Source organism: Saccopteryx bilineata, chromosome 2 (genome assembly GCF_036850765.1).
Source record: "Saccopteryx bilineata isolate mSacBil1 chromosome 2, mSacBil1_pri_phased_curated, whole genome shotgun sequence".
Taxonomy (NCBI): domain Eukaryota; kingdom Metazoa; phylum Chordata; class Mammalia; order Chiroptera; family Emballonuridae; genus Saccopteryx; species Saccopteryx bilineata.
The window spans coordinates 353,708,978-353,721,920 of NC_089491.1; the positions used below are offsets into that span (position 1 = coordinate 353,708,978).

The following is a 12,943-nucleotide window of genomic DNA, read 5'->3' on the forward strand; positions in this document are numbered from 1 at the left end:
AGTACTTTTCACTTCAGAAAAAGTTCCCAAATCCCTAATGCAACAGATATAAGTTTCCCTCTATTGTCATTTCTCCATCAAGGGATCAGAATTAGAATATCCAAATAAAGAGTCAATATCAGTGACTATCCAAGAAGTTTAGAGAACGAAAAAGTCCTAACTATGTCATAACTATATCATAATTATCCCCACAAACTACTGGAGAAAAAAAACAAATAAATCTCAGCCCTTAATGGGAATCCAGAAGGGGTTCCCAATATGGGCAAAAAATATGTTAGATACAAATACCATCAAACTTTATCATTAGCTATTACTGCTTCCTATAACATTTGTTTCCTGACCCTTTAAACATTATAAAAATAAATGGATGCTACCACAGGCTTGCCCAGGAAAACCTCAACCACCACTCTGATATGGAACTGCTTCAAAACAGTATACTAGTGGCCCTGGCCGGTTGGCTCAGCGGTAGAGCGTTGGCCTGGCGTGCAGGGAACCCAGGTTCGATTCCCGGCCAGGGCACATAGGAGAAGCACCCATTTGCTTCTCCACCCCCCCCCCTTCCTCTCTGTCTCTCTCTTCCCCTCCTGCAGCCAAGGCTCCATTGGAGCAGGGATGGCCCGGGCGCTGGGGATGGCTCCTCGGCCTCTGCCCCAGGAGCTGCAGTGGCTCTGGAGTGGCTCTGGTCTCGGCAGAGCGACGCCCCGGAGGGGCAGAGCATCGCCCCCTGGTGGGCAGAGCGTTGCCCCTGGTGGGCGTGCCGGGTGGATCCCCGTCGGGCGCATGCGCATGCAGGAGTCTGTCTGACTGTCTCTCCCCATTTCCAGCTTCAGAAAAATACAAAAAAAAAAAAAACCCAAAAAAAAATAAAACAGTATACTAGTAAAAGAAATAGAGGCCATGACAAAGTTGTAAAGTTTTCTATAATTAAAACAATTAAGTACAACATACTCTTTTCTAAGTTTCTTTCTAAAATAACAGTTTTTACCAGACATGTCTGGCTAAAATATAGAATAATATTCCTAGATTTGTAATACATCAGAAAACCAACCCACACATCCCAACCCATATAGCATTGAGAGATGAACATTAGATGAGACTCTGATGGGAGGCATTCTCCTCAGATTAGACACAGGTCAAACCAGTTTTTCAGGCATCTCTGACACTCTAGGCAATTCACTGAGCAGCGATCAGGATGATTCACCTGGAGTTGTGCTGCAGGGAGATTGACATCAGCCACCATCTCTGTACAAGGGTGCTCCACCTGTAGCCGAGGGTTTAGTTCCAGAAAGTAGAAGCTGCCATCCTGACTGTAGAGGTATTCTACAGTCCCTGCACTCACATAACCAACCATTTTGGCAAGTTTCACCGCACACTCAAAGAAAAAAAAAGATGACAAAACATGAGTACCTCACCTTGTCCAGCTGGTGGACCCTACTTATCTATACAGCCTCTCCCTGACTCAAACATCTAGTGCTTATAAGAGCCACCAAAGACTTTTAGCCCCATTAGATTGAATTTCACCCTCTGATTAACTACAGAAGATCCTGAACATGTATGATGAACTCAATCCAAAGCTGGAGGAAAAGTATTTTTTCATTTGGGATCGCAAGCAACCTCACCTTATATACTGTGGCAGATTTTTCACTGTGCCCTTTTTTCTAGTTTCCTAGTATTCTTCCTAAAACATGTGCCCAGCTAAAGACTTGATTTCCCAACCTCTCTTACAGCTGGTGACTAAGTTTTGACCATGTAATGTCAGCATTGATGAGTAATATATATAAATCCTGAATCATGTTGTTTCTTATTTTATCTATTTTTTTTTAATTTATTTATTGATTTTAGTAAGAGAGGAAGGAGGAGAGAGAGAGAGACAGGAACATTCATCTGTTTCTGTATGTGCCCTGACTGGGAATCAAACCCTCAACATATACTCTTCAGGATAATGCTCCAACCAACTGAACTATCTGGCTAGGGCCTGAATCATGTTTTAAAAAGAAAGCTCTTGTCCTTCATACCTGGCTATTCCCCTTCCATGGACTGAAACATGGAAGTACATGATATTACAAGCCAATTTCATGAGAGTACAAGCCAATTTCCACCACACAGATGAGAACATACTAAGAATGTCAAAACAAAACAGAAAGAACCTGAATTCCAAGATGGCCTCATGGAGCAGCGCTGTCCCACCAGCCCTGCAGAGCTCACCTCAAACTATGATGGGAAGAAAAACTAAAACTTCTATCTTATCTGGGTTGCATTTTTGGGGTCCCTTTATTACAACAGCTTAACTTGTTTGTTAATCACTATGGATCTTAAGTTCAGGTATAACCCTGTTATTTAAAAAAATTAAAACATGTTGTTGGCTTAGCAATAGGGTAGTTGGGAACTAGAACTCATATTGCAGACTGGAAGCTGGTGGCCTTCTTGTTACACACAACAAGACATTTAGTAAACCGTGTCCTACAATAAGTTGGAACACAGACATACACCAACTAAGCCATAAGAAAAAATGGTTAGGAAAAGTCTGAATGTGAAAAATCCAACTGCTTTTGTACCCCCAAACCAAAAAATCAGAATCTTACCCTAGAGACCCACAGGTTGAGAACCGCTGCCCTAGAGAGCCCAGTGTCAAAGATTAAATAAAAAAGTTACTGTATCTAAATGTCTTGAGGTGTAGTTACTCCCACCTGAAGCTGAATGGAAATAATAGCCTAGAAAGTTACTAAATTTGGAAGGTACTGTAATTCTAAACAAGCCACAAACTTGGCCTTCAAGAACCTGTGACTGATAACTGGAGTAGTCTTTGTGGTCCCAATCCTGTACCAGCAGGGAGTGAACTATAACATCTTTTGCCAAAGAAAGCAGTCTCCAAAGCCCAGTCACAGAGAAAACAACACAGGGAAGAATTTCCCAGAGAACAAAGCAGGTGTCTTAAGGGATGGCAGGCAAGGGATTTACTTCGAGAGCAGAACCAGAGGCAGCCAGAAGGCTAATTGAGGTATTACTCCACTACATGGCCAGAAATCACAACTCCTGCCTAGAAGGATTTAATAATGGCTATGGGCCAGTGATTACTGTATATTTTTCATTTCTCTTTTTTTTTTAAATGGGAGTTATTCTGTTTCTATTTTACCACTGTACATTGGGTATATGGGGAAAGGAGGAATGACGGGGAGTCGCTGGCCCATGAAAAGCCACATGCACATTTAATGGAGAGTATTATACATACCTAGAGACCTTGGACTTTGTGTTGTCTTCTTTGGGGAAAGGCTAAGTATGTTCTAAGAGTAAGAAAAAGGGTATGAAAGGATAATGGGTAGCCAGAGGACCGGACTGAGGTACAGATTATTAACTGCCCTCTGCCAGTTTTTCTTTGTGTCTTCATTTAGTAATAAAACCTCCTAAATTTCAGCTGAGTATATGGCCACCCAGTTAGTGACTACAATTTCTAATATCCCCTACCACTAGGTGTGATTGTATAACTGAATTTTTCCAATAGAATGTGAGCAGAAGTAATATGTGTGGCTTCCACATCATATATATATATATATATATATATACACACACAGACACACACACACACACACACACACACACACACACACACACACACAGTGTGTCCATAAAGTCATGGTGCACTTTTGACCAGTCACAGGAAAGCAACAGAAGATGATAGAAATGTGAAATCTGCACCAAATAAAAGGAAAACTCTCCCAGTTTCATACCTATTCAGTGCAGTTCGATGTGGGCTCATGCACAGATTTTTTAGGGCTCCTTAGGTAGCTATCCCGTATAGCCTGTACAGAACAGGGTTTCTCCACCAAACTGCCGGTTTCCTTCAACTGCTTATCCCATCAAGTAATGTTATTCCTATGTGGTGGCACTTCGTTATAAACGCCCCGATATTCATGTTGCACTTTGGTCACGGATTCGAATTTAGCGAGCCACAGAACACACTGAACTTTCCTCTGTACCGTCCACATCTCGACTGGCATGGCCGTGGGCTGCTCTGCTGTATACACGGTGTTACATCATCATCTGTGCATGCGCACATGCTGCCACATTATTCTACAGAAACTGGGAGGGTTTTCCTTTTATTTGGTGCAGAATTCACATTTCTATCGTCTTTTGTTGCTTTCCTGTGACTGGTCAAAAGTGTACCATGACTTTACGGACACACTGTAGTGTGTGTGTGTGTGTGTGTGTGTGTGTGAGAGAGAGAGAGAGAGAGACAGCGACAGAGAGGGACAGAGGGACAGATAGAAACAGATAGACAGGAAGAAAGAGAGATGAGAAACATTAATTCATTGCAACACCTTAGTTGTGCATTGATTGCTTTCTCATATGTGCCTTGACCAGGGGGGGCTACAGCAGGCCGAGTGACCCCTTGCTCAAGCCGGCAACCTCGGGGTTTCAAACCTGGGTCCTCTGTGTCCCAGTCTGACACCCTATCCACTGCACCATGGCCTGGTCAATCCACATCATATTTTTATGTTTGTCCTCTTTCCTCCTTCCCAGGCTACAATGTGAACATATTCATGTGAGCTTGCTTTAATCAAGAAGATGATGACATCCTACCTAGGGCAAGGGTTGGCAAACTTTTTCCGTAAAGGGTTAGATAGTAATTATTTTCAGCCTTGTAGGCCATATACTCTGTCACAACTATTCAACTCTGCCACTGCAATGATAAAGCAGCTATAAATAATACATAAATAAATTAGCATGGCTGTATTCCAATAAAATTTTATCTGCAATAAAAGGTGGCAGGTTGGATTTCTCCTTTGAGTGATCGGCTGCTGACCCCTCTCCTAATGAATGGCAGAGCAACAAACCTGGGTCCCTGGCACAAGCTCATCTAGAACCATGATGAGAAACAGAACTTATACCTTGTTTAAGCCATGGTATTTTGAAAGCGTCTTATAATAGTTAAAGAATATGTCTTAGTGCTCACAAGCACACATGCACATCAGAATTAAACTTCCAAAATAGTTCTATTACTTGCTGAGTGATCCTGGCCATATATTTAGGAATTCAGGAGAAAAAAGAGAAAGTATATTTCCAATAAGATGAAGACTGAGTCACGATTTCAGAAGAGAGCATGTTAGACCCCTAAACTACAACTATTTCCAAGGAGTCCTGCAAGACTGCTAAGAGTTTCTTTCCTATACAAAAATATAGAGTATATAAACTTTAAAGACTTAAAGACACTTAGAGGAACTTTAAAGAGATAACAAGTTTGAATAAATTTGTCTGAGGACTCAGTGATAATCAGTCCTGTCTGCTTATCATGAGCTTGTTAAAAAAAAAATCAACCGCCTGACCAGGCGGTGGCGCAGTGGATAGAGCGTCGGACTGGGATGCGGAAGGACCCAGGTTCGAGACCCCAAGGTCGCCAGCTTGAGTGTGGGCTCATCTGGTTTGAGCAAAAACTCACCAGCTTGAGCCCAAGGTCGCTGGCTCAAGCAAGGGGTTACTCGGTCTGCTGTAGCCCCACAGTCAAGGCACATATGAGAAAGTAATCAATGAACAACTAAGGTGTCGCAATGTGCAACGAAAATGATTGATGCTTCTCATCTTTCCGTTCTTGTCTGTCTGTCCTTGTCTATCCCTCTCTCTGACTCTCTCTGTCTCTGTAAAAAAAAAAAAAAAAAAAAATCAACCTATAAAGATGAAAAAATACCAAAACATTTCTCTTTTTTATTCCTACTCAAAAGAGTACACCGATTTTTAAAAAAAAAATGTTATCTAGCCTGACCAGGCAGTGGTGCAGTGGATAGAGCATCGGACTGAGATGTGGAGGACCCAGGTTCGAGACCCCAGATCGCCAGCTTAAGCACGGGCTCATCTGGTTTGAGCAAAGCTCACCAGCTTGGACCCAAGGTCGCTGGCTCAAGCAAGGGGTTGCTCGGTCTGCTGTAGCCCCATGGTCAAGGCACATATGAGAAAGCAATCAATGAACAACTAGAGTGCCACAATGAAAGACTGATGATTGATGCTTCTCATCTCTCTCCATTCCTGTCTGTCTGTCCCTATCTATCCCTCTCTCTGACTCTCTGTCTCTGTAAAAAAAAAAAATAGTTATCTAATTTAGAGATTGAAATGTTCATTAGCAACTCTTCTAGAGGGAGACAAAATTATTTCTACTGGAAAACAATATATTCTTATCAATGATCCAGAATCATTGCAAAAAATTCCATCCAGATTGGTACATGAATTGAATGAGTACATTTCTGTGTAAGAAAACAAAAGTTAGAGTTTTTCATATAAATACCTGTTCCATATGTTCAAATACTGCTGGAGTAGCAATAGCAGCAGGTGCCTCTTCAATAATCTTCTGATGCCTGCGCTGTACAGAGCAATCACGACCGAATAAAGAAATTGCATTGCCATACTGATCTGCTAAGATCTGCACCTCCAGATGACGAGATTGTTTGGCGAGTCTCATCACAAATATAGGAGATCCGGGGACTTCAGCCTGAACCTATATTATAAAAATAAAATAAAACAAAAATTTTAAGTGCTAAACGTTTTTTTCTATTTTGATAAACTGCTTCAGTTTCAACAGGCAGATGCCTAGAAGTGTCAGAGACCATTATAATTGGTAGGAATACAAAATCAAATAAAATAAAGTTTATGACCTTATCTATTCTTAAGAGAGTGCATTCTTGCCTGATTGGTGGTAGTGCAGTGGATAGAGCATTGACCTGGGATGCTGAGGTCCCAGGTTCAAAACCCCAAAGTCACCAGCTTGTGCGTGGGCTCATCCAGCTTGAGCTCAGGCTCACCAGTTTAAGTGTGGGGTGGCCAGGTTGAGCAGAGATCATCAACATGATCCTGGGGTTGCTGGCTTGAGCCCAAGGTTGCTGAGTTGAGCAAGGGATCACTGGCTTGGCTCAAGCCCCCTGGGCAAGGCACGTATGACAAGCAATCAATAAACAATTAAAGTGATGCATATGCATTGATACTTCTCATCTCTCTCCCTTCCTGTCTTCTCTCTTCCTCTCGCTAAAAAGGAGAGAGATAGAGAGACTGCATTTATATAATCAATATTAACTGATAAATATGAAAACATATGAACATTCAGTGTGTTATAATGGTAAAGAACAAAATATTTTGAAAATACACACACAAACTCCACAAAAGGTCAAACTACTGCCATCAATTCCAAACAGTCAAATGTACAACTTGCTCCAGACTAGATGCTCTCCTGGTTCATATTATAGCATATATGGTATCACAGTCAAAGAACTTTATCTGAAATTTTAAAGCATATTTTCACTGGATGCAGAATTCTATGCTGGCAATTATACCTTTTCCATACTTTAAACTTATCCCAGTATTTTCTGGCTTCCACTGTTTCTACTGAGATGTCACATATCAATCTTATTGTTACTCTTTTGAAAGGAATCCTTTTTTCCAGCTGCTTTAAGATTTTTTTCTTTCATTCTCTCGCCTGACCTGCCATTCTCTCTTTAGTAGAGCGAAGTGGTAGATTTACTCAGATAAGTTTAAATGTAATTTTCTCTGTACTTGTCCTGTGGGGCTCATAGTATTTGCTGAATCTGTGCTTGGTATCTTTTATTAGTTCAGGAAAATTCTTAGCCATTATCTCTTCCAAAATTGCTTCTGCTCCACAATTTCTTTAAATATTGCTTCTGTTCCATTCTCTCGTCTTCTCTGAGACTCAAAGTACATGATGTTAAATCATTTCACTGTATCCCGTATGTTTTTTATAATATTCTCTATCTTTTATGCTCTGTTTTGCTACAGCTCCCAGAATCAGTGGCTTGCTCATGACATCAACCACTTTATTTGCTCATGATGCTGCGCTCATCTGGGCATTTCTTCTTCTGGTCTTGCCTGGGGTCACCCATGTGCATATCATCATCTGGTGGCTCAAGTTAGGCTGAATGGACTCACTCAAATGTCTGATGACTTGTGTTGATGGTTGGCTGGTAAATCTAGGAAGCCTTGACTGGAACTCATCTCTGTTGCATCTTCCAGTAACCAAGAAAGGCTTGTTCAATTCCAGTCTTCTTCAAAGCAGTGTTTCTAGAGGATGGGGGCAGAAGCTACAAGGCTTCACAAGATCTAGGCTCTAGAACTTACACACCACCACTCTGGCCACATTCTAATTATCTAAGTAAGTCACAAGGCCAGTTAAGATTCACGGGATGGAAAAAGAGATGCCACCTCTTTATGGAAGGCAAAGTCACATTGCAAAGGAATATACATTCAAGTTTGGGAGTTATTGCAGCCATCAATAACTATCTACTATGGTCCTCCCTCTGGACACTATAATTCACATACCTCCCATATGCAAAATAGATTCACACCCTCCCAAGAACCCCTAAGTTATCCAGTCATAGTATCAGGCTTGAAATCCATTTTCCCATGAGACATGCAGAAGCAAACTAGACTGTCATTCTCTCTTTAGTGGAGTGAGCTCCTTAAGTACTGTTTCTCTTGATCCAAAAATCTGAAAACTAAAAAGACAGGTTATCTGCTGCCCCCAACACACCCAACATTTCATGATGAGAGGGGGCGAGGATAACTATAAAAGATACTCTTGATCAAAGAAGACAGGATAGGAGTACAGAGCTGTCACTGGTCCACAGCAATTCTAAAACCCAGATAAATATCTGCTGTGAGGTTCCCTTACTTCAGGGAATATATTGGTTATTTTTAGGGTCTTGTTCTACACTGTGGGAGTGATTTCCTAAACCATGGCTCCCCTGCTTCCTGGGCTCCCGACTCCACTCTCTGAAAAAAATCTCTTTTTATTAGAAATAAATATTTACAGATAAATAGCTTTCTCAGTCTGCCTTCTATTCGTAGAAAATTAAAGGCCCAGGGGCCGCTTTGAAGTTTGAACTATTTCTGTCTCTTTTATTCCTTTTCTTTTTTTTTTTCTATTCAGTGAGAGGAGGGAAGGTAGAGACAGACTATTGAATGCGCCCCAACCATAATCCACTCAGCAAGCCCACTAGGGGGCAATGCTCTGCCCATCTGGAGTGTGCTCCATTGCTCAGCTACCAAGTTCTTCTTAGCGCCTGAGACAAAGGCCATAGAGCCATCCTCAGCACCTGAGGCCAGCTTGCTCCAAATGAGCCATAGCTGAAGGAGGGGAAGGGGTGGGGGGAGAATAGAAAGGGGGAGGGGTGAAGAAGCAGATGGGTACTTCTCCTGTGTGCCCTGACTAGGAATCAAACCCAGGATATCCACAAGCCAGGCTGATGCTCTACCACTGAATCAATTAGCCAGGGCCTTATTTTATTCCTTTTGGTGCACTTGTCAATACAAGTTTGTAGATAACTTAGTGGACTTCCTATGAATCATACCGAGAAGTCAATCCTTGCCCCAAAAGGCATATTCATAACTTTTCTGCACAGACCCCTCATACTTTGGGCATGTCATGCTGCTGTGGGACAATACCCTTAAATTTTTGAAAGCCCCCATTTTCCCCCTCACTGAGAGGGTAACCTACCAGGTATTGTGGTAAATATTTCTGAGATCTTCTTTTTTTTTTTTTTTTTTTTTTTTTTTTGTATTTTTCTGAAGCTAGAGAAACAGGGAGAGACAGTCAGACAGACTCCCGCATGCGCTTGACTGGGATCCACCCGGCATGCCCACCAGGGGCGATGCTCTGCCCACCAGGGGGTGATGCTCTGCCCCTCCGGGGCGTCGCTCTGCCACAACCAGAGCCACTCTAGCACCTGGGGCAGAGGCCAAGGAGCCATCCCTAGTGCCCGGGCCATCTTTGCTCCAATGGAGCCTCGGCTGTGGGAGGGGAAGAGAGAGGCAGAGAGGAAGGAGAGGGGGAGGGGTGGAGAAGCAGATGGGCGCTTCTCCTGTGTGCCCTGGCCGGGAATCGAACCCAGGACTTCTGCACGCCAGGCCGACGCTCTACCACTGAGCCAACCGGCCAGGGCCTATTTCTGAGATCTTAAAGGATCTCAGGGGCACTCCTGACTTGGCCTTTACCCATTTTTTACTTTGAGAATCTTTTGCCATCTGGAGAGACTGGAAATATAAAAACAGTTCTAATTTCAAACTCAACAAGATTAAAACATGTTTTTTAGCTCATTTCTCTTTTATAATTCCTTAGCATAAGCAACCAAAAGCATTTAACAGATAATTTCAACACTTTTAAGTTAAGAGATCTAGTTAAGAGATCTCCTTAACTAGGTCCATGAGTTCATTATAAATACATTCTCTATCTTTTAGGTTACCTCAGGCAATTGTTTCATTACAGAACATGGGTCACCTTTTTTCCAGACTCTAATAATAATTATTGGAGTTACTGCCTTTCAAGCTTCCAGTAATAGTGTTCACCATTCCTCTATCATTATTTAACAACCCTCTCACCATTTTTCTAGCCTCTACCTTTGAGCCAGTCTCAAAGCTAATGCCACATACTTTACTTTTTCTGTTATGACAGAATCACACCTTTAGATATCAATTTCTGTATTAGTTATCCATTGGGCCTAACAAACCACCCAAAATTTAATGACAGAAGACACTGACCATTTTATATTATTTTCTCATAGCATTTGAACTGGGTTCAATCAGGCAATCTTCTGCTGATGGAGCCACTCATGCAGCTGCAGTCATTTGGCAACATAATTGGGATCAGATGGTCTAATACAGCCTCACTTACACATCTCAATTGGTATAGTGACTGTCAGCAAGTTGGTCTAAGAAGCGCTTCAGCTGGGCAACTAATTTCCATTTCATGTGGCCTCTCTTTCTCCAGAACCCCAGTCCGAGATCTTCACATAACAGTCTGAAGCTCATTCCCAAGAGTTTTCTGCCAAAATTCCAATCTTGTCTTTAACTTTCTTGGATTCCTTACGGATATTTACTTTATAGTCCTTGCTTGATAGATCCATCACCTAAACCCTCTTTATGTCTGTTTCTACTAACTTGACTGTTAATCATGTAATTTAATATGCTGTATATTTTTAATTGACTGCTTCATATTGCATTTGGAAAATTAATAGAAATAAGTTGAGGTTCTGGTTGTTACCTTTCTCAGGAGAGAATTTATATTTGCTTCCTGTTGGTGGCTGGGATACTAACTATCCCAGAACACCTTGTTTAAATCAATAGTTGAGTGTTGATATTTAATCCCTGTGAAGGCTGACCTATTTCTAGTTAATTTTTACTCCTAAGATATAGTCCCTTCAAGATCCCAACCTAGACTCTGCAAGAGGCATGGGAGGACGGGGTCATGATACGGTATGTAGCGGGTGCTATATTGAGTGGGACAAACTAAATTAAAAATAAAATTTTTAATTAAAATAAAAAGATCCCAACCTAAAATGTGGGAAGTTTCCCAGAGTGTCCTACTAACCAAGCCCTAAAGTCTTAAGTTTTGCCGTTTTAGTTTTGTAAGATTGTTGAAAACTTGAGTCATCTTTTCAATTGTTTCTTCTCAAACTGGATGATATTGCTAGGGAAAAAGTGGCCTCAAATGCCAGGCTCACCTATTTGGGTTTCCTTCTTCTTTTATATCTTAATCTATAATTTTTCATGGCCTTGAAAGCTCTCTAATGCCTTACAACAGATTTTTTTTATTAATTTGGTCCAGCTTAGTTATTTATTATTAGAACTTAAAGGCTCACAAAAAAATTCCTAATCTTAGTGTTCCAGTTTCTTCAACTATTTGATTCCATAGTAATAAGTAGTTTTGAAATACTTATAGAAGTTTACATATTAAAAACTGACATTTTAAAAAATTGACATGCTTTTTCTTTTGCTTCTAAGAGCAAAGTCCTTTTCCTTAGACTCCATAAGGCACTGAAATACCTATGAAACTGAAATAATTATAGAAGGCATGTAAAGGAAAAGACAAGTAATATTCAAATTCTGACATTCAAAATAGGATAATGTAGCAAAACAATACCCTTATAACTTTCTTTATTGAGTATATCAAATCATGGAAGACCCAGTTCACAGACTTTTTCTCTTGAACCCGGGACAAAGAAGCAATAAATCTGCTAACGAATAATTTTTTTAAAAAAGGTCAAATAAAAGGTGGCTAGGGTTACTAATAGTAAAGGAAGGTGCATTCCAGTCTACCTGAATCATTAACAGCTAGAAGCAGCGGTCATTGGGACTTGGGCGTGAGCTGCAAAGTATAGAATTGTGACAACAATTCCAGTGCCATGCGGACTTTTCCTGGATGTGGACTTTTCCTGGACTCCTGCTCCTTGTGACAGCTCCTAACAGACTGAACTGGGGATGGGTTTCTTTTTTCAAGGATTTGGCATGGTGTTGGGGCCAACTTGGACTTGGTGAACATGTTTAGGACACTACTCTTTTATGGGTTCTTGCTGTATTGGCCAAGAGTTTGCTTAAAGGCTTTAATCACTGTAAAAAAAAAAATAGAAGACTAGATAAAGAAGATGTGGCACATATACACCATGGTATACTATTCAGCCATAAGAAATGATGACATTGGATCACTTACGGCAAAATGGTGGGATCTTGATAACATTATATGGAGTGAAATAAGTAAATCAGAAAAAAACAAGAACTGCAGGATTCCATACATTGGTGAGACATAAAAACGAGACTAAGGCCCTGGCCGGTTGGCTCAGCGGTAGAGCGTTCGCCTGGCGTGCGGAGGACCCGGGTTCGATTCCCGGCCAGGGCACATAGGAGAGGCGCCCATTTGCTTCTCCACCTCCCCCCCCCCTTCCTCTCTGTCTCTCTCTTCCCCTTCTGCAGCCGAGGCTCCATTGGAGCAAAGATGGCCTGGGCGCTGGGGATGGCTCCTTGGCCTCTGCCCCAGGCGCTGGAGTGGCTCTGGTCGTGGCAGAGCGACGCCCCAGAGGAGCAGAGCATCGCCCCCTGGTGGGCAGAGCGTCGCCCCTGGTGGGCGTGCCGGGTGGATCCCGGTCTGGCGCATGCGGGAGTCTGTCTGACTGTCTCTCCC

The 12,943-nt window shown here is 41.9% G+C and overlaps 1 protein-coding gene across 1 annotated transcript in view; it reads right to left on the reverse strand.

Moving 5' to 3' along the window:
- The window catches only part of ACACA (acetyl-CoA carboxylase alpha), a 273,603-nt gene that overhangs the window by 182,000 nt on the left and 78,660 nt on the right, over positions 1-12,943 (reverse strand). The window contains exons 11-12 of the mRNA XM_066262811.1: positions 6,272-6,481; positions 1,202-1,372 (exon numbers count right to left, since the gene is read on the reverse strand). Coding sequence (XP_066118908.1) covers positions 1,202-1,372; positions 6,272-6,481 — 381 coding nt within the window. The remainder of the gene's footprint in view (positions 1-1,201; positions 1,373-6,271; positions 6,482-12,943) is intronic.